Source organism: Populus euphratica, unplaced genomic scaffold (assembly GCF_000495115.2).
Source record: "Populus euphratica unplaced genomic scaffold, PopEup_1.0 scaffold425.1, whole genome shotgun sequence".
Taxonomy (NCBI): Eukaryota; Viridiplantae; Streptophyta; class Magnoliopsida; order Malpighiales; family Salicaceae; genus Populus; species Populus euphratica.
The window spans coordinates 79,859-101,583 of record NW_011500308.1 but is presented as its reverse complement, the minus strand read 5'-3'; the positions used below and the strand labels follow the sequence as shown (position 1 = coordinate 101,583).

The following is a 21,725-nucleotide window of genomic DNA, read 5'->3' as shown; positions in this document are numbered from 1 at the left end:
ATTTAATATCACTCCATATATAAATTGAAATTAATTTGAGAATATCTTATACTTTTGAATAAGAAATTTATTGTTGCTTCATCAGCAACAGTGTTTGATATTGCGATAGTTTTCTATAGTTGTGATTTGAAAAAAAATATTTTATAAAATATATTTTTTATTAAGATTAATTTGGTATTTATATATGTTTAGTTAAAACTGTGGTTGAAATTAAAATTGAATAAAAAATAGTTTAATGTGTTTGGCTAAACATGCTTTTCAAATTGAAGTTATAAAATAACTAAAAAAGATATATATTAATATTGATTGTTTTAAATTTAAATATTGTAGATTTAACTATCAATCTTATATCATTAAATAAATAATACTTATATCAAATATTTTTTATTATTTCATTAACTTATATACAATTTCATCACGTATGAAATTTATCTAATAAGAACTACAGTTTCTATGGGTTTTTGAACATGCAACAACATCAGATGAAATATTATCACAAACAAAATTGAAATTGTGATTTCCTTATAATTTATATAATATCATTGAATAATATTAAATAATAATTTTTCAAGCAAATCATAATTAAAAAAATAATTTTTTTTTATCAAGTCAGATCCAACAAATAATAAAAAATAATATTCACTTTTTGAAGTGAAGAATACCAAGTGAATTAATTCAAGAATACTATCCAAAGAAAGAGAAGCAAATTCAAGTTGTTTTCTGTTAACCAGTGTTTGAATCGTGAATTGTGGTAGATTCCACACAAAGTAAATAATGTTTTGCATTTTATTAAATATATTACTTGTACGTTTTGCTTTAAATACAGAATGAACCACGTAAACAATAGTAATCTTAATAGTTCTTCAATCTTGAAAAAGAGAAGTTATAGAAACCTTTCCAATATCTAAACCTCGAGGGTTTATTACAATTTATCCGCAAATAAATGAGTTAATTACAACTTCGTGCCTGTAATTTAGCACAAACAATTAATTAATCCTCGTGGTTCTAAGAAATATTATTTAATCCTTGGATTTTTATATTTAATTATAACTTCTTTTTCTCCCATTCATTTCATTTTATCTTTTTTTGTTTTAAGAATTATAAAGGGTGGGACAAAAAATAGACAGGATGGAAAGTTTGGCGAGAAAAGAAAGCAATTTTTAAAACAATAAGTATTAGATTAAATAATATTAAAATTAGTCAAAATGATATTTGATTATTTTTTATACCAAATGGCTTAATTAATTTATATTGATGAACCATGAAGACTAAATTACAATTAACCCTGAATAAATCTAATATGCATGCCAATTTTCTTTTTTTAAAAAAAAAAACTGATAAAGTTATGAAAATTGAAAACAAAGAAAATGAAAATTTTTGAAGCCTTGCTCATCCTCATACAAGATTTCTATCGAGTACCCTTCTGTAAATGAATCTCACTATAGATTTTACCCTCTCACTATCGTATATCTAGCAGTTTCTGCCCCACAGAGAGGAGGAGGAGGAGGAGCAGGAGGGGGATGGGGGCTAGGAAGAGGGGGACGATGGGAGGGTTTTCCGAATGACATGCCCACCTTAACAATATAGACAAACAGAATAGTCACGCAGCCTGGCTAACAGATGCAACCTAGCGCAATCAACATAGTGCAACACTTATCATCGTCAACAAAAGAAATCAAATCTCAGAAACCATGAGAAAATGCTGCAACTGTGGTTCCAAGCCTTGACATTCATAAACTCTATATAAAGCACAACGAAAAAACATGCCCCACTCACTCTATGCATGCCTTCAATAAAGTAATTACAGCACTCGTTGGACAGGACACAGCCTCGTTTTCAGAACAAGGATCACGGTGATATTCATCTTCTTGAAATGGAACACTTCTAAACACAAGCAGCTCTCTAGCTGCTTGACTCCATTCTCTTGCTGTTTTAAATGTCAACATTTTCACCTCAAAGGAGGTACAAAACCCTTGTAGGAGCAATCCAACTTCAACTCACAATCACATATACCCAAGAAACCTGCATGAACCAAAAACTCATGTGAGCATAAATCAAAATACAGAAGTTGGTTAGATTTATAAAACACATTTGGCAGACATCTAAAGAAGAAAAGCATCACTAAAATCATCAATTCCACAGCAAATTTCTTTCATTTCTGATCCCTTGTAAACAAAATTGCCACCATCTTACGATGGGCCTCTTAACAAAGTCAAAAGGAAACAGCAAGTAGTTGAAGTATATTTACCAATGAAAAGTGAAAAAATAATTACAATAGTATCCAGTTGCTTGGTCATCATGAGAAGGACCTAAAAGGATAAAAGTTGATGGCATTTTGCTCAAATAAATGAATAAATGAGAATGAATAAGGGTCGCAGCTGACAGCATTTTGCTCATCTCCAAGAATTTTACTCAAGGTCTTGAATATAGTTTGGAAAAGACAAGCAAAATGTTATGGATACTGATTCCACAAAAAACATAAGGCTCGGGTATAGGTCAATCTGGCATGGAGATTGGACGCAGCAAGCCTATGCTAATTTATTTCTCAGAAATGCTCCAACTAGAGACTTCACACATTTTTCCAAGGACCTGAGAAATAAACATTCAAATGATCTTTGGGCATCCAAGTTTTTTAAGTCAATTTTTTTTGCTCTAACCCAACAAGCATCTAATCTCTGAATTTTCTAAGCAATAAAAGTAGGTAGTTTCAAGTTTCAATTAAAGTTAAAGAAAAGTACTATTTGAATTTATTCATCTAATCCAGCTCTAAAATGATAAATATTTACAATGTCTCATCCCCATGTCAGAAAATCATGAGCTTAAATCTTATTGCATTTTGATGAAGGAACAAGATGTCAGCTTCTGAGTATTAGTTCAAGGCTAAGAAAACCACCAAGCCCCCAATCAGTCAAAGAAAGTTGCTTGAACGCACCTTTTTCAACAGAACTAAGAAGTTTAATTTGCGTTGCTCAAGAGTGAATAAGACCTCACAATCCTGAGAGAACCTTCTAGCAACGAAAAAAATTGGTAACCATAACTTGCAAAGGAAAAGGAAAGATTGATCCTAAACAATATAGGGTCAGGTTCAAATGTTACCATGACAGAACTCACAAATTTTCCACTCAGATTATTCTTCCAATTTGTCAGGCACGATGATAACATGGATTGGATCAAAAAGTTCAAGACACACCTCATACTATTAATGCTTTATGATGAAATGCCTAAACAAAATGCCAAGTTGTTGTCTAGGACGTGGTTAGTTATGGTGATTGGCATGGGTGCGGGTATGTGGTTCATAACTTGCCCTGATATGCAGTAAGAGGGGGGATAGGCCTAGTTGGGTTCACTATTTCATGTCATGGTTTGTTTTAATGAGGTTGGTCGCTCATATATATGCATGTAAGTATGTATAATACAAACCCAAATCCTTTTAATTCAGTAAATAATAAAAATACAGGTAAGAATATTGTATGACTGAATATATCTAAATATTTCTGAACAAGACTTTCTCCGACAAACGTTATTTCCTATTCACTTTCCTCTTCCATAGGCAGCAACATTACCCCCTCCTTTTTTTTTTTTATCCAAATGAAACGGAATCAATGAGTTCAACCAAATCTATACCCTTTCAGTTAAAAGAAGGTGAGGAAATCAAGGGTTCAATAGCTTGCTTATCTTATTAGGACTGAATAATTAATGGGATGTTCAGATCTCCTCTTTTGAAACTCTCTCTTTCAAAATTTAAAGCTATCAACACACACACACACACCAAAAAAAAAAAAAAAAAGGATTGCTACTTTTGGTGAAATGGATCACAAACCATCTCTTTCAAAATTTAATTTTGTGGATTGAAGGCTGAAGCCTTAGAAGATTGATAAGGAGAGTTGGTTTTAGTTTCCAAGTTCTTTTGTGTTGCAGCAAAAGCAGCTTCTAGACTTTAATGCTATTATTATAGCATTAGACCTATAAAATATATGGATAGCTAGGATTATAAGTTTTCTTTAGGAGTGTAATATATGGATAGCTAGGATTATAAGTTTTCTTTAGGAGTGTAATTAGAGTTAGGATTAAAGTTTTTATAGTAAACCTAGGATAAATAAGCTGTAAAACAAATTTACAGCCATCATATTATTCTTTTCAACTAATAAACTTCAGAAACTAAAGGTTCCCCTAAATCCTAAGTTCTATATGCATTTCCAACTTCTATCTTCTTGTTTCTATCCTTAAGGCTGCTGATGTGTTGTTGTTTTATCCCTAAACTACACCACCAACAAATACTCTTAATTCAATAAGAAACTAAACTAAACTAAACTAAACTATATTCCTATTTTAACAATTAAATAATACCATGCCCCACATCAAGGATATGTTATCAACATGTCCCATCTCCTTCTTCCCTTATATATTTTTTTTTCCAGGAGTTATAAGGAAAGAAGGAGATGGGACATGCTGATAACATGTCCCTATTGTAGAACATGCAGGGACACATTATCAGCCCCTATATAAACACACACACACACACACACAGTCCTGCTCCTGAAGGGAATTGGATTCCTAAATAAAAACCTAAACAAGTCTAGTGATTTAGGACTTAATAAAGCAACTAAATAGAAACTAAACTAAAAACTAGACTCTGCTACTAAAATTCCCAGCAATCCATAAAATTAAAAATATGAGTTTGAAGACAAAAAGTTGAGCCATTAAAAATACATAAACATTACAACAAAAGGCATCTAACTGTCTCCTATTTGTAAAGCAGCTAAGTAGCATGATAAATCCTGCCCATTTTATTGCCCCATTATGTTAGGGCTTATCATAGTAGCAATCACTTTGCACTAAGATTGAAATTAATGGGCTTCAAAAATCTAGCTTTAATAAAGCTTCCACAGCATATTGAAGAGATTCTATCAAGTTTCAAGCCCAAATGGAATATTTTATAATTTTTCAGGGGATTCATTTCATGTATGCAAATGTATATGGCCTATCAGCATCCTCATTAGGTGCAGGACATTTGCTTTTAAAGAATATCACCCTCGGTGAAGCTATCTGCTCAGTCCGTGAATTGGAAGCGCCTCCCCAAGTAACCTACTTAGAGGAGCTGTATGTGGTTGTGAGGTTTATTTTGGAATGAAAGTTTCAACCAAAATGTTGTGAGGCTATAATGCTTCATTGCAGTAAGAAGCCAATTAGTAGCTTGCTTTCTTAGGATGATGCTCAATGATCATAATGAATGTCTAAGCAGCTCTATCTCAAAATTTCAACTCAGTCTCTCAGAAACTTCCCCATACAAGCTTCCTTTTCAGGTTTAAGATCTCAAATTTCCCTCCTACATTGATCCAATAAACTGCATATGAATAATGAAATTTGTGATAGAGAAACCAATTTTCCATACAGAATATATCCACTTGAGCATGAGAACCTTTCACTACCCTGATTATTTGTAGAAACTCCTAAGAGCATCAACCAATTTAAGTACCAGAATATACATACATACATATACACACGCACAAATATATTGGCTCATCCAGAGCTCATTTATTTAACTATTAAATATATCTAAGTTACCTATAATTGGATACAGAAATTTAATGGTAATAGGATTTCTTTGAGGGAAACCCAAAATCATCCCAACAAACAAAGTTCAACTTTACTTGAAAAAGTACTCGAACACTAACCTTAAAGATAAGCCACTAGCCACACTAGCAGAACATTGATAAAGCAATAATGTGACTTCATGTAGTAACATTGGTTGGGTTAGGTACCTACCAATCTCCAATCTTTCCAATGAAATAAGAAATTAGAGCAGAATCACATTTCATTGATAGATATCAATTCTTCAAAAGGGTATAAGTCTTTCCAGCAAAGTTTACAGGCAGGAGTCAAACTCTAATGAGAAGATAACAAAAAAAAAAAAATGAAGCTTCACAAAGAAAGAAGTTTTGGAATCATAATTTTCTACTTTGTGTATTGTAATAACAAGAAAGCGAAACCACATACCGTAGACGAGCATGTTCAGTAAGATCCATTGCAAAGAGCAAACTGACATAACCATGACAGACTAAAAGCAGGTATTATGATGCATTACTAAAACCAATGATCTAAACTTAGAATTTACCTGCCACGCAAATCACAGCCAAAACAGACCAGTTTCACTTTGAGACCAAGAGAATTTCATGCTTCTTAGCTTTGGCAGGGGTGTTAGCATTTGAAGTGGTATTTGCAGCAGCTGCCTTTGCAGCTTCTCGCGCTCTCTTATCAAGCTGAATTAGACTCCTAGCAGCTAATATCGCCTGCGGAACCAAATCATGAGACGCTCTAGCATACAACCTCCTTACAGCAACAGAAGCAGCATCCTTGGCATCTTGCGTGTTAAATGGCCCCAACAGACAATGCCCTAAAATCCTCAACAATGGCTGCAAAATCTCCCAAGGCAGCGGAATCCTCACTCCCTTAGTCTCAGCAATCCCCAAGTTATCTTCACTTTCACTACTGCTTATCATCAGATTCCTGCCCTCCAAGAAATAACCAGCATCATCGTCTTCATCAAATTTATCCTGACAAGCACAATCCTGTCCAGCCCACGCACCAGCAAACCTGCACAATTCGACTTTCGACCAAGTGGGCATCTGCGAAATGTGCTTAAAGTAACATTCCAAAGTGACCCCAACAATGACAGGCCTCTTAGTAGACTTAACAGCGATCTGGGGCTCAAGAGGCCCCGACAAAACCCCAACAGAAGGCGCCTGGGGCTGTGACTTATGGAACTTGTTTCGAGGGGTATGGTAAAGAGAAGGGTGCGAAAGATGAGGAATCTGAACAACAACAGGCTTTCCTCCACGAGATTTGACCTCAGAGGAATAGATGGCAAGAAGAACAGCTTCGAACCCAGAGAGTGAAGGAGCTGAGGAGGAATCAGAAGAGTGGATCCGAGAAAGATAAATCCCAGAGAGAAGAGGGAGGAAAGAGAGGACAATGAGACGGAGGTTGGGATCAGAGGAGAGGTACGTGTCATAGAGCCACTGGCAAAGGGGATCGGAGCCAGAACCGGAAGAGGGGGAGGAAAGGGAGGAGGAGAGGAGGCAGTAAGCGTCGGGGGAAGAGAGGAAAGAGAGGGCAGGGCGGTCGGATTCAGCAAGAGAGGAAAGGGAGAAGGAAGAAGAAGAAGACGACGGGAGTGAAGGGAGGATGGAGGATAAGGAGAGGATGCGTGAACGGGCTTTTGATACTGATTCCCACCAGGATTGAACTGGGTCGGTGGTGGTGGCGACGGCGGTGGCGGCGGTGGCGGGGTGGGGAGTGGAGGAGGTGGATGTGGAGGAGGAAGAGGAGGGAGAGTAGTTGTTTTTGTTGTTGGACTCCATGAGGAGGTGGACTCTGTCTGTGCGTGTCTGTACTCTGGACAGGAAATGCAAAATCAGGAGAGGAGAATATTGAGGAATTTCGTTTTCGTTTCGAGGGGTGCATGATACTGGGGTAAATAATGTTTTTAAAAAATGTTTTTTTATTTATAAATATATTAAAATAATATTTTTTTATTTATTAAAACATCAAAACAATAAAAATTTTAAATTTTGATAAAAAAAAATAAGCCTCGATATAAAATAAGTAACTCGAAGCTCATTTGTTGTATAGTAATAATTATTTTTTAAATTAATTTTTGTTTAGAAATATATTAAAATAATATTTTTTAATTTTTAAAATTTATTTTTGACATTATAAAAATAAAAAAATATTTTAAAATAAAAATAAAAATATTTAATTTTTAAAAAAATATAAAAATAAATTAATTTTTAATAAAATGAAAAAGAATGAGAAGGTTGGCCAAGATGATTTGGCTCCACATTAATCTAATATATTTAAAGAAATTCATTCTTTTTAATCCTAGTTTTAAAACTTGAAGTTATGATTAAAAAAATTATTTCACATAGTTTATAACCATTTGAATTAAATTTTATTTATAAATTTTAATGAAATTTTATATTTAGAATCATCTTAAGAGTTAAAAATTAAATTTTAAATAGAATTTAATATCTAAAAATAAAAAAATAAAAAAATAAATTAAAATTTCCACCTCTAATTTACTATCTAATATAATTTAGGGTTTGAGTTTTTATGGAAAAATAAGAGTATATTTCTTGGACTCAGACCGGCATCTTGGTTAGGTGATAGGTAGGTATGTGCACACAATTACTTTAGGTTAGTGGTTGAACAAGGAGGACACTCACAATTAGTTTTGATTCATTTAAATTGAAAAGAGTGCCTAGAGTTTATAACAATAATAACATCTTTTGGAATATAATATCAATTAAATTTTAATTTTTTTTTAATATATTAGAATATTTTTTAAAAAATGTTTTTAACATTAGCAAATCAAAACAATTAAAAAATATAAAAAATTAATTCAAAATAAAAAAATTTAAAATTTTTAAAGATATAATTTCAAACACAATTCCAAATAAGCTCTTACATGTTTGAGAGTGAAGTTGTGGTTGCTTTTTTAAGTGCATTTCGTATTTAAATACATTAAAATAATATTTTTTTTTTATTTTTTAAATTATTTTTTAGATCAATACATTAAAATAATAAAAAATATACAAAAAAATCAAACGCGGACACAACCACATTTTCAAATGCTTACTTAGATCCTGTTTATTTTTTCATTTCAAAAATATTTTAGAAAAAATATGAAAGTTTTTTATTTTTTTACTTTAAATTAATATATTTCTTGGTATTTTTAGATTATTTTAATGAATTGATATCAAAATTAATTTTAAAAAATATTATTTCAATATATTTTTTAATAAAAAATACTTTAAAAAATAACCATAATCACATTTTAAAATACCAACTCAGACATTTGATTATTAATTTTGCATGTGGCTTAAAGAATGCCTAGGGATTAATTAAAGAACAGATTATGGAGCTTTCTCAAGACCTAGGAAATCTCCAAGGCTTTTTCTCAAGATTGCTAGCTTAGTCGAGGGTTTAAAGAATATTTAGGGCTTAAACACTGGATTAGAAAGAGATAAATTGAATTATTTCTCCTTATTTCATTCCCATTCTTTATTTATTTTTTTTCACCTCAATTCCTGCTGATGGAAGCCTAACCCTACACCTTACTTAGCCAATTTCTCCATTCAATGTGGTTGTTCATCATTCCCATCTAACCCTGTATCTACCGAGCTTACCAGCTTTGTCAATGCATCAGGCGTGTGTGAAGCCAAAAATTCAAAGAAAAAGTATATCAAAATTATTGAAAATATTAATTTAAAGTAAAATAAATAAATGATTTGAATTTATTAAAAAAAAACACTTAAAATATAAAAATAAACCGCTCTTAATATTAAAGAGAGTTTGTGTTCAAACAACCTCAAGCATTCTCTCAACATCGAGTAAACTTAATTGGCGAAGTATAGATAGCTTTCCTGGTAAAAAATACAATTTTCTTTATTAATTATTTTTAAAATTATATGTATTTTTTCATTATTTATAATGAGAGTTTTTTTTTTTTATTAAAATGTTGCTGTACATATATAAACATTTAACTTTTAACTATAATTTTAAAATTCAATTCAATGATAACTTGGAGTGGAGCCTATTCCAGTCATGAATTCAATTTTTTAAAATCAAATTAATATTATTTTAACTAATTTTATTAAAAAATCTAATAAAAATAATATATTAAAATGTTGCGTGTACATATATAAACATTTTTATTAAAAAATCTAATAAAAATAATAACTGAATTTTACAGGTTAAATAAACCATTGAGTCAACTCAAGTTTTTAATTAAATTAATTATTTTTTTTTGTTTAATTCAAACTAATTTAGATTAAAAATAAACTAGATTTCATGATGACCCAATTATTTCAAGTAAAACAATACTTTAAATGTTCTTTAACAACAACAAAAATATTCTCCATCTATAAATATAAATTCAGCTATGAGAGGTTTTTAATTAAATTTATTTTTTTAAAATTAATAATTTAAAAACTAAAAACTTTAAAATTTTTGAAGAATTACATACTTATTAATTTTAAAATTTTAAGGAATTAAAATACATTTTAGCATAAGCTGGCTGAAAACCCGTATTTTTCTTTTCAAAGCAGCAGCATTGTAATATCCGTCCAAACACACCTCGTTACCGTCGCCCTCACCCTAAAGACAACACTTGGAACTTATATAGCAATAACACTTCTAACTAAGCTCCCCAATCCTCAACCATGGCAACCTCGGCGTTCGCCAACTCACTTCTTTCTTCTTCAACATCTCTCGCTCATGGAGTTTTACCCTCTACTAATAACAATTTCTTGCTTCCATCTCGGGTTTCAGTCTCTAATCCTAGATCTCAGAATCCGCTGCTCTCAGCCCATTTCAAGCTGAAGGACAGAACCAATTCCAGCTCTCTCGTTACCTTTTGCTCTCTTGGTGCTGCTGCTGCTAATGATCCAAAAGAAGAGCAGATTCCCATTGAACTCAGTATGCAATTTTCCCTTCCCAGTTACACGCCCTCGCCCTCTCTCTATGTCTGACTCTACTGATTGCTGTATCTTTGAAATATAATTTTGCAGAGTATCCTGCGTATCCCACTGTGATGGACATCAACCAGATTCGTGAGATTCTACCTCACAGGTTGGTCTTTTTTACCTGGAATAAACAAGATTTTTTGTGTTTTGCCGCTTCCAATTTTGGGCTTTGTTTCTTTGCCTAACTGAGGTGTTGTGTTGGATGGGATGGCTTTTTAGGTTCCCATTTCTGTTGGTGGATAGAGTAATTGAGTACAATCCTGGAGTTTCAGCTGTTGCCATCAAGAATGTGACGATAAATGACAATTTCTTCCCTGGTCATTTTCCAGAGAGGCCCATTATGCCTGGTGTTCTTATGGTTGAGGTAATGTTTTGACTGTGTATGCGCTCGTAAGTGAGTTTTTCTAGTGGGTTTTTGGATGTGAAATCTTGGTAATGATCATGCAAACTGCTGAATGTATGCATTGGCTCTCTGAGTGCCAAGAAATTAATCAAATGTATTTGAAGGATGCGCACATGTGAATCAGGCCTTCTTAAATATCGATTCTCCCTTTAGATGCCCAAACGGAAAGTAGATATAAATGTGGAAGAATTTAGAGATTTACTTGACTTAATAGAGAATAATTTAACATGTAGGGTCACTTTTAGTCTTCGGTGCTTGCTGAGATCGGTGCACATTAAGTATCCCCCGTGTAGTTTAGTTGCATTTAAGTTCTACATCTATAATTGAAGCTGATAATTGCTTGCTACCGTGGATGCTGAACTACGCACCTCGATCAAGAAGATTGATTCTTAAGGAGCCTTTATTTTCTTAATTTGATTTTCCTTCATAAAGTTCTGGAGTATCTTCTTCTACTTTAGTTGTTTGAGTTCGTTATTTTGGATCATCTTTCTTTACTAAATGAGCTCAATGGTTCATGTTTATAATGCATTTATAATGCCTTGTTTGATGAAAATGCATGAAATGGTCTCTTGCTCAGCATTTTGTTTTCCCTCGCGTGTTGAAGTTTTCTTTTTTTAAACTAAAGCTGCATGGGATAACAAAATATCTTAATTATTTTTGAAGGAAGCCCCCAAATCTTTGTAGAAGAAGAGAACAAACTTCTTAAGATTTTCTAATAGTTTCTGCTTTTGCGTGTGCACGTGTTGTGCATTCTCCCTTTGTTAGAAAAGCTTATAGTTTAAGATGTTTTTGTTATATTCATAGGTTACCTGGTCTAGAAAACAAACTCAAAAGTGCCAGAGCATGATGATCTTATGATCACCACCATCATCATCTTCTTAAGGCAGGATAACATTAAGGATTTATCATCATGGCAATTGGTGGTAGTAGAACAAAAGTTGAGTTTGGTTGCTTTACCCACATGAGAGGAAGAGAGGGAGGGAGCCTGTTTTGCTTTCCTCATCATTTATTACTTTGAGGAGCAACTTAAAAGAGTTTTCAACATCAAATGATAATTTTGACCATGTTATAGTCACCTCCCAGGAAGCATAGTTCGTTATACATCAGAGAATATTAAAGATAAAAACATATCTAGGGCCCAAACCTGTCCTGACCTAGACTAATACCCCCAACCAAACCTGATCCACTTAATGACTGACATGAGTCAGGAGGCAAAACTCTGACCTGTTTTCATCATCATTTCGCTCTTCTGGAGGGTTTTATTGGATCTTTTTTCAGAAAGGCTGACAAAGTTTTATGGCTTTGGCAGGGGGTGGTTTGACCTCATTTTTTTGGGCTCTGTGTTTGTTTGAGTGTCAGTCGTTGGGTGTGCCCTGCGTAGCACATATCCTGATGTTGATACTAATTGGTTGTATTTCATGAATTACTATTCTCCACTCAAGGGACCATGACCTCGTCATCGATTAGAATCAACACTGGCCTTTTTTCATTTCTTATTTTGTTTGTTTATTTCCACGAATCCATTTACCTCAGGAACTTGATGCTGTGGTTTTGGATTTCATTCATGCATGCTTACCATTCTCTCAACAAATCAGATTCTACAGTGGAGGTGTCATGGACTCAAACATTCATCAACAGTATTACTCCTATAAAATGAAATGGTTGGAAGTGAGAAGGCATTCCATTCCACCCATTGCGCAACCATATATGACAGTCTGCAATTTCTGAGTCTGATGATACTTTTCATGCATATTGATACTATTTTTTTCCCCGAGTGATTTGTCTTCTGCAATGTGTTTTCTGTAATGGTCAAGTTTGAGGAGGTTAAATGTTATAAATAAACATCATCAGAAGGTTGAGGAAGTTAAAAGGTCATAACTGAAGCATCATCTTCAACTTATAGCATATGGTTGTATCTCTTTTCCATATATGTCATTTTAAGATTCATGATGAACTTTCTGATATCTTCGCCAGTGGACATGATGATACTCGTACATCATCATGTAGTGGCCTCACATTTGAAAATAATTTGCCTAGCATTTTCAAATCTGTGGTCTACTTTGTTGCCTTGGGTTGGAAATTGCGTTTGTATATCCTGTTGCATTCAATGAAGTCAAACCTTATTTGCCTAATGGCCATACTGATATACTTCAGAGTTCGGAATCCTGCAGAAAGTCACATAATTAATGATATGAGTTGATGGTTTTTTGTCCAGGCATTGGCACAAGTTGGTGGTTTAGTCATGCTGCAACCAGAAGTTGGAGGCTCTCGTGAGAATTTCTTCTTTGCTGGAATTGACAAAGTGAGATTCCGGAAACCAGTGATTGCAGGTGACACCTTGGTTATGAGAATGACACTAATCAAGCTGCAAAAACGCTTTGGAATAGCAAAGATGGAGGGGAAAGCTTATGTTGGAGGTGAGGTAGTTTGCGAGGGCGAGTTTTTGATGGCTACTGGTGGTGAATAATCCATGCTTGCTATTTTCTACCATTCAGTAGATTCTTCATGGTTTCTTTTTTCCTTGAAAACTCAACAATCCTTTCTATGATTTCAATCCCGAGTTGCTTTTCTTGGTGCTAAGAGTACGGTTTTTCTTCTCAGTCTATCCATGCCAATTACATGCATGTGATCTCCTTGCTTTCTTCGGTTGTTTGGGCACTCGAAAAGTGCTAAAGCTATTTTCTGTGGGAAACCTAGAATGAGTGAAAGTTTCCTGTTCAAAATCTTATTACCAGCTTCATACTTCTGTGAGTTGTGTATGGCAGGAAAACCATTCAATTGATTTCTTATAAAGGTCTACTGTGGATAGAAATTTATCAGAGGATGTATCTGGCACAAGGTTATTTGCCTCATCTATGCTTTTAAGAACCCAAGCTTCCCAAGTTCGTGGTTTGCCTTGAACCAAAATGAGCATGGCACCATAGTTGATAAACAAAAAGAAAAAAAGGGTGAAGTACAATAACCCTATATTCTAAAATCACAAATACCAAATCCAATTCAAGCTAATCATGGATAAAACTCGTTACTATCATATAGCTCAATAACAGAGAATTGGAGTTGGCGAATGTTTATCCACGAAAAAAATAGATTTATATCTACATTGATGACAGAGATGGCCATCATGTAAAGGTTTTACAGTCCTAGAGCACCAAGAGGAGTCTTGCCTTGACCAGCCTCAAAGTAGAAGATCAACATAGCAAGCATGGCAAGCCTAGCATGCTTAATCTCAGCAAGTTTAAGTCTCTCGAGCTTCTCCTCATCAGGAATGTACACTCCATTCTTGAGAGTCCCTGCAAAGCCCAGGGGGTCAAAAAACTTGCCGCCCGGGTAACCCTGGTCGCCAGTGGCGTTGGCGAAGTTCTCTGCAGTTTTAGACCACGGTGTTGCCCATTCCACGGATTGGGACTCGGGGTTGAAGAAATCCACCCACCGCTTGCTCTCCACCCAACCCATGAGAATGAGCTGGGTGCCGAGGAGCGAACCGAAGGAGAAGGGTGCAATGGCACCAGGGTCAGCACCAGCCTCGAACCAGGGGATGCCGCTCCAAGCTTGGCCAACAAAGATACCCAGCACGGCAGCCATAGCCCACCTACCGTGAATGAGTTCAGCTTCCCTGTACCATTTGAGGAATGCCGGGTCCTTGCCTAGGCCTAGAGGATCGAAACCGTAGTCCCCGGGGAGCCTGCATATCAAATGTGTGGAGACTAGCATACTTCAGCCCTTGCTACCATTATAAATTCCAGAAATATAAGTGGCAGTGACATGTAGCATTTTAAGGGAAAAAAACACTTCCAACTACATCTAGCAGAGATCAGACTTACGAGCCGTCGAGCCACTCGGGGTCAACGAAGCTGCCACCACCTTTAACAGCAGGGATCCAAGACTTCTTTGGTTGAGCAGCGGCTACTATCGTCAACTTCCTCGCACCATATGAGCAACTTCCAATCCTAGTTGCTCCAATTCCCGACAAGGCTCGACTCCTCTTCCCTCCACACAAGAACGAAGATCCCAATCCATTTAGGACAGCACCAGAGGCAGCAGCCATCTCTCTCTCTCTCTCTCTTTTCTTTCTCTTAACCAAGAAGCTGGTTTCTGTACAAGAACTTGTGGTGCCCTGAGGTTGTTATTTTCTTTCCAAATGGTAGATACTTGTCGGTGCTGGTGGCTTTAATGCTCTCTTGAACGATGAGGGCGAGGGAAGGAGGATCTAAAGAAGGGATTTCTATGGAGCCATGTAAGATAATGAAATCTGAGCAATTTCTTGGATAGATTTCGGACCAATGGGAACATGAGCTTCTGTTGGAGCTTTTGTTTCTATTCTAAAGTGCACTTCAGAGACCACACAGCGTGCGATAATTCATGGTAAAGGATCGGATATGTGGTATTTTAAAATTTGCTATATATATATATAGCAAGCCTCAGTAAAGTCTTTAATTGTAAGTAAGGGTAACAGAACCTGCTGGATTCAATAGAATGGTGAGCATGATGAACCGCAACATAAGCATGCATGCGAAAAGGAAAAAATAAATAAATTACAACTTAATGCTAAATTACGAAAATAAAAAAAAAAACTAAAAATGATACAAAAAAGAGTGACTCGATTGAACCCACGTGAGCATGATAAACTTGCGACATACATGTTGTGAGGTTAGGATAATCACATAAAAAAAAAAATAATGATACACAATTCCTAACAAATCAAATGTAGAAAGATGAAACAAACAAAAATTTTGTAGAAAAAACTCCAAAAATATTAAACATCAGCAAACTTGGGTAAGGTCATCAAATTTTATGAGCCGAATCATGCAAACGAGATAATCTAAATATCTAATAAATGATAAAACAGTAAAATAAAAATTATGAAAGTTAATTCTCAAATAAATTAGATGTTGAGTGATAAAAATAAAAAAATATTTAATCTCAAAAAAATAACTTGAAAAACAAAATCTGATATAACTCAGGCACATATACCAATCATACGATCTAGGTCATAAAGCTAGATAATCTCAAAGCAAAAAAAAAAAACCAAAATAAAATAAAATCATGAACTCAATCTTTAAATTTCAAATATGAGAATTGGGGTGAATAGAAAAAATAACTTGAAATAAAAATAATTATTTCATTAAAAATATTTACCCTAGTCTCCACAATCCAATTGTTTTAATTCAACAAAGTACAAAGTTATTAAAGATAAGTTGAATTAATTTTAAAAATTCATAATTCAAATAATAATATCGAGCAAATTTTATAAAAGGTAAATCAAGAAATTATGAAATTAAATCCCTAATCAATAAAATATTAAGATGAAATTAAAAAAATTGATAAAAAAGGATAAAAAACAAATAGAAATAAAAAAAACTAAGATCAAATCTTATATAAACATCAAATTGAATCAATAACAAGAGATAAAATTAAAAAAAAATAAGAAAAAAAATTAAGAATCAAAAGAATAAAGATCAAGTTTAATATAAAACTAAAGAAAACTCAATGCTAAAAAATAAAATTCAAAAAATTCAAAACAAAATCAAAATCAAAATAAATAATAATGAAAAAAAATAAAAATAAAATTTAACGCAAATAACAAGTGACTGGACACGTCTAAATTTTTACAAGCCAGCACAATTCCTAAGGGAATAAGAGAGAAAAATTGGAGGAGATGAAAAAACATTTCATCTGAGTCCAACCTCCACTACCTATCATACACGCATTAGACCCCTAAAAGATCACAATAAAACAATCCCAACACTGCTAGAAAGCAGTAGTTTGATTGCCTAGTGATGCCTCACATGTTGAAAGTCACTAAAACCTCTCAGCTACAAATGCATATGGTATATATGCTAGCTTATTTGTTTTGTATACTTATTTTTATTATTGTATTTAATTTAGTTTTAATTTTAGTTTCTTAACACTTATTTAGCATCGAATTTTCCATCGACATTACGAAAACATAATATCCAGCTAAAAAAAATTATCGAATAAAATCAATATAATTAAAAAAAAGAGTTAAGAGTCAAGAGTTAAAAAAAAAATAATCATAAACAGCTTGATCCGAGACCGAGCATTCAGATATTCTCTCGACACTACAAGGTCCTCACACTCGCATAAGAACAAATCATGAATAGTTTGATCCAAGACCCCTTGATCAAGTTCGAGGGAGTCGGGATAATCTTCGGGTTCTGGCCGAGTCAAGGCTTGTAGCCCCCGAGAGACACTGTGGAGTCGAACTGGGATGAGGACTCCGAATGATCAAGTTCCATGCATCAAAAGCCGTGCCAGGCCTCCGATGCTCCAGTAACTCAAAGAATCTGATTCAATTTTGTTGAAAAAAACACCAAATGGTCTAACTTATCAGTTCCTGGAGGAAAGAGATCAAAAACAAAAGATCAAAATGGTGCCCTGTGGCTTTGAAAAGTCAAAGTCCTTTCAGCTTTCCGAGTAATAAACTCTGCTAGGAACTTTTCCAACAATCCGCAGAAAAGCCTAATTGGGTGGATGCATGAAGAAATGATGCAGCATGCAGGACTTCTGCTGGGCGCATCAGCCTGCAATGATGACTTGAAATGATTGAGATAAGAGTTTATTCCTAAGATAATAATAATAATAATAATAATAATAATAATAATAATAATAATAATATATGGTTTTGGAAATTAAGAGCTGATGAAAACCTTATATTATAATAATAATAATAATAATTAAAATATACACTATTTATTTTTGTTAAATATTAGGTCAGGCATAGTCCATCTACAATGAATGAACCTGACTTAAATTATTAAAAAAAATAGCCTATATAACTTCTATTAAAGGGTTAAGATTTTTATTTGTTAAATAATTATTCTCTCATTTTCTTCTTTTATTTTTTACTCTTTGCGTTACTTTAATAAAATTTACAAAGATATTTGTACTATAAAATATTATTTTAATTTTAATAATAAAATAATATTAAAGTAATTAATAAAAAAATAAATTTTCACCCATGTAAAATATTGATAATATATAGTATGTCCAATAGATTTTTTTTTTTTTAATCCTGTGAAGGTCAATAGAATGTTTTTGACTTCAACAGTGAAGACTCTGTCAATCAATCCCATCAGAAATTGTAGATAAAAAAACGGTGTTCTTCGGTCCTTTTTGAAAAGTGATTTAGACGAGGGAAAGGGTAGGTCCCCCTTCCAAGCATGCATAGCCAAACACATGGATCATTGCATGTTGAAGGAGTAGAGAATTGAAAGCAAGAAAGTAGACACCTATTTAGGGTCTAGACTGGTAAATCTTTTCAAATTTAATTTAAATTTAGTTTGGAAATGGGTGTAAATTATGTTTTTCTTAATTTTAATTTTTTAAAAATTATGTTTTAAGATATTTTTAAATGATTTTAATATATTGATATAAAATTTAATTTAAAAAATATTTTAATATATTTCTAAGTGAAAATACTTTCAATCGTAATTACTATTACAATACTAAACAAGATTTTAAAATAATTATGCTTTTTATCTTCATTATTGTTTTTAAGTTTGGTGTAATTTAATGAGTTAATTAAAAAATTCAATAATTTAAAATTAATTTAAATTAAATTTAAAATTAGAATAAATAAAAATTTGACCAACAAAACTAAAATAATTTTAGTCAATCCAATCAAATTTGACCAGATAAATTACCAAAATACATGTCATAAAATAATAATTAAATAGTAACTATTGAGGTTAAATAATCTCTACATTTTTTTTCTAATATTTATTTTTGCATGTGTCAACGGGAAGGAAAGGGTGGTGTTTTTTATTACAATGGTGCTTTTTATTTTGGTTTATGATTTTTTTAATTTTTTTTTAAATAAATAGATTGGACAAATCAACCTTACCATGTGTTTTCTTTAATTTTTTTTATTTTTTTTAAAATTTATCCATTTTTATTAGAAAATGTTTTTATTAATAATGACAGTTGTCCTTTTTATATGAGAAGAATGTATTCTCATGACATCTTGACTCAGTAACCTTGAACATTGAGTGCAAAAAGATTCGATGGTCTCGCATGTTGATAATCTTGATAGGGTGATCGCATGTGCCTACTGAAAGCATGATTATCTTGGCACGGTGACCGGAAGTTGTTCATCTTGACCAGGCTAAAAGTTCCGAGCACCGGCGAGTGGCCATCGTGGGATGATAATCATATACTTGTCATCTTGGTCTCCTGCGATTACTATGGTATGATCATTTTGATATGGTGGCTGTGTGTGTGTTGACAAGTGTGATTATCTATGTCTATTCAAAACAGGACATCTTAACATTAATGATGATTTTGCCCTCCGTGGTTTTTTTTTTAATTCTATTTTTTAATTTTTATTTTTAAATAAATCTAATTTTTTAATTTTTTATTATTATTTCTTTTATTATTTTATTTTATTTTATTTTCACATTCAATTCTAGTCATCATTCAATTCTTTTTATTGTTATTTTTTTTCAATTTATTCTCTAATTTTTTTATTTAGTTTTATACCACATTAATGTGATTATTATTATTTTAATTATTATTTGTTTAGTTTTTTTTTACAAGTTAACTGTGATCTCATGATTAGGGTTACAAGTTTAATATTTTTATATATCTTTTTTTATATATATAATTTTATTATTTGACATTGAGTTGTTAAGCCTTACATTTCATAATTTATTATATTTTTTTTTCTAGGTTATCATAATTTTATATCATGGATAGAGAATTAGCCAGGTTAACTTGTGTTGATCCAAAGTTTTTTTCGTTTTTAATGTGGGATTATCCCAAGTTTTAGTCAATTAAGTTAACTGGGATAGACTTGGTTTTTTTTTTTAATAATTTAACTTTAGTTTTTTTTTTAAAAAAATCTAGCTTTTTTCTTGATCTCATTTTGCATATAAAAAATTTGTAAAATTAATTAGGATTAACTTATAATTTTTTAAATTTTAATTTTTGTAATTATTTTTTAATTCTATCACTTAATATTTTATTATCATACTTTACTTTGAGCTCATGATTTTTGTTTTTTTTTTTACTTGGGAACGCAAGTCTAGTAGCTAATTGTGATCTAATGTTGTTATTCTTTGAGAAGATGATCAAAGACGGTCCTTTTGATTATCGGAGTGATTTTCATCTTTTAGAAAAGCCGCTAATTTCGGTTCCATGTTTATTTACGAAAACAACAATCACAGGCTCTCCCCATATAAAAACAATCCCACTCTACAAAATACAAAAACACGCTTCTACTCTATTTAAATAAAAAAATAAAATAAATAGAGCAAGATATTTGTCAATCCAATACATGGAAATTAAGCATATGCTATAATATAATTAGATATAATTAATTATTTAGTCAAAAATTAGGTAGCCATTATGAAATATCCAAATTCTTGAAAAAGAAAAAAGAAATAAAGAAGGAACATGTAATTTAATATGATTTTAATTATTCATCTTGAAAATTTCTATTTATTAATACTTTAATGTTGACAATCAATTGCTATTTATTAATATTAAAGAAAAATACTTTAAAAAATTATCATAATTATAGTTATGAAATCCAATCCGATAAGTTTACATGAAACTGAAACTAGATCAAATTAAAAAAATAAAAAAAATTATTATAATCCAGTTAAAAACCTGATTATAATTTATTAATTTTTATTTTTTAATAAAATAATATCATTTTAATTTTTAAAAAAATTAACCTGAATAATTCATAATGTGATTAAAATCTAAAAATCATTCATTAAACCGGGTCAGGTAAGTATGATCTTAACATGCCTTTCCTTTTTTAAGAAAGAAGAAAAAGGAAAGTCGACACGTGGGATGGGATGTGTGACACGTATGCCACACAGGAGATCATCATGCACCGACTTATGCGCCCACATGGCATCGCCGAAAAAAGGTGAGAAAAAAAATGGCCGTTGCCTTTCTTCGCTATTATTTTATTCGTTCATAATAATTGCCATCACCCGTCAGGCGTCACCCCCTTTTCCTTCTTTTTATTTTTTTTAATATATTACTTAAATTATGCAAATATAATTACATTAATGTATTTAATTTAAAACATCAACCACTTCCACGATTCTTTATTTATTAAATATAAATAATTGAATTTAAATTAAATAGATTTGATTTAAGATACGATAAAATAGCAACAACTTACATCTCTGTATTTTATCCTGTATTACTGACATTAGATACTAGGAAAATATAATATATATATATATATTTAATATATTTCATTTTTAAGATCATGATCAAATTATAAACTATGTGTGTTATTTTATTTTTTTAATATTTAATTATAAAAAAATTTAATGACAGGCATAGCATAAGAGTAAAAAATTACATTATTGAATTAATAGTTTGAATTTAAAACTAAAAAATATAATTATCATATATGATTCTAAGTTTATGATTTATAAGTTCACTAAATAATTAAAAAATATTCCAAAACAAAATCTTTAGGAATAAAATTAAAAAAATAAATCACATCATCTTAAATAAAAATTTAATTTTTTTTAAAAAGTAAAATCAATTATATCACATATTATTTATCTATATAATAATTAAATTTGAACTACATTAATTTTAAAAATAATTTTAAAAAACGAGTTCAAATCATCAAGTTATTAAATAAATTCAGGTCGGTCCAGGTTTACCAAGGAATATACACAAGAGAAAAAAATCTATTTAAATCAAATTTGTTTTTTTTATTATCTTAAATGAAATCATATTTTTTTTTATCGGATACAAATAATTGAATTCAAAAATTTGAAATATGAAGTCAATATTTGCTT

The 21,725-nt window shown here is 31.9% G+C and overlaps 3 protein-coding genes across 3 annotated transcripts; 1 reads left to right on the top strand and 2 right to left on the bottom strand.

The window, feature by feature from the left end:
- Positions 1-1,614: 1,614 nt before the first annotated feature.
- On the bottom strand, positions 1,615-7,462 carry LOC105113473 (uncharacterized). The gene is made up of 2 exons (XM_011009655.1): positions 6,116-7,462; positions 1,615-2,022 (listed from the first exon to the last, which is right to left on the bottom strand). The coding sequence occupies exon 1, from the start codon at positions 7,359-7,361 to the stop codon at positions 6,150-6,152; it is 1,212 nt and encodes a 403-aa protein (XP_011007957.1). The 5' UTR covers positions 7,362-7,462; the 3' UTR covers positions 1,615-2,022; positions 6,116-6,149.
- Positions 7,463-10,130: 2,668 nt separating this feature from the next.
- Positions 10,131-13,748, top strand: LOC105113471 (uncharacterized). Its single transcript, XM_011009652.1, has 4 exons — positions 10,131-10,479; positions 10,572-10,632; positions 10,746-10,890; positions 13,145-13,748. Exons 1-4 carry the CDS (start codon positions 10,224-10,226, stop codon positions 13,394-13,396), a joined length of 714 nt encoding a protein of 237 aa, XP_011007954.1. The 5' UTR covers positions 10,131-10,223; the 3' UTR covers positions 13,397-13,748.
- Positions 13,749-13,867: 119 nt separating this feature from the next.
- Positions 13,868-15,138, bottom strand: LOC105113472 (chlorophyll a-b binding protein CP24 10A, chloroplastic-like). The gene is made up of 2 exons (XM_011009653.1): positions 14,751-15,138; positions 13,868-14,611 (listed from the first exon to the last, which is right to left on the bottom strand). The coding sequence occupies exons 1-2, from the start codon at positions 14,972-14,974 to the stop codon at positions 14,062-14,064; spliced, it is 774 nt and encodes a 257-aa protein (XP_011007955.1). The 5' UTR covers positions 14,975-15,138; the 3' UTR covers positions 13,868-14,061.
- Between the last annotated feature and the right edge of the window lie 6,587 nt (positions 15,139-21,725).

Excerpts from the sequence above, each read along its gene's own strand:
- LOC105113473 (XM_011009655.1), bottom strand. The coding sequence starts at position 7,361 with ATGGAGTCCAACAACAAAAACAACTACTCTCCCTCCTCTTCCTCCTCC.
- LOC105113472 (XM_011009653.1), bottom strand. The coding sequence starts at position 14,974 with ATGGCTGCTGCCTCTGGTGCTGTCCTAAATGGATTGGGATCTTCGTTC. Across the intron at positions 14,612-14,750 it reads CCCGAGTGGCTCGACGGCTC|GCTCCCCGGGGACTACGGTT; the intron begins GTAAGTCTGATC and ends TTTGATATGCAG.
- LOC105113471 (XM_011009652.1), top strand. The coding sequence starts at position 10,224 with ATGGCAACCTCGGCGTTCGCCAACTCACTTCTTTCTTCTTCAACATCT. Across the intron at positions 10,480-10,571 it reads GCAGATTCCCATTGAACTCA|AGTATCCTGCGTATCCCACT; the intron begins GTATGCAATTTT and ends ATAATTTTGCAG. Across the intron at positions 10,633-10,745 it reads CGTGAGATTCTACCTCACAG|GTTCCCATTTCTGTTGGTGG; the intron begins GTTGGTCTTTTT and ends ATGGCTTTTTAG.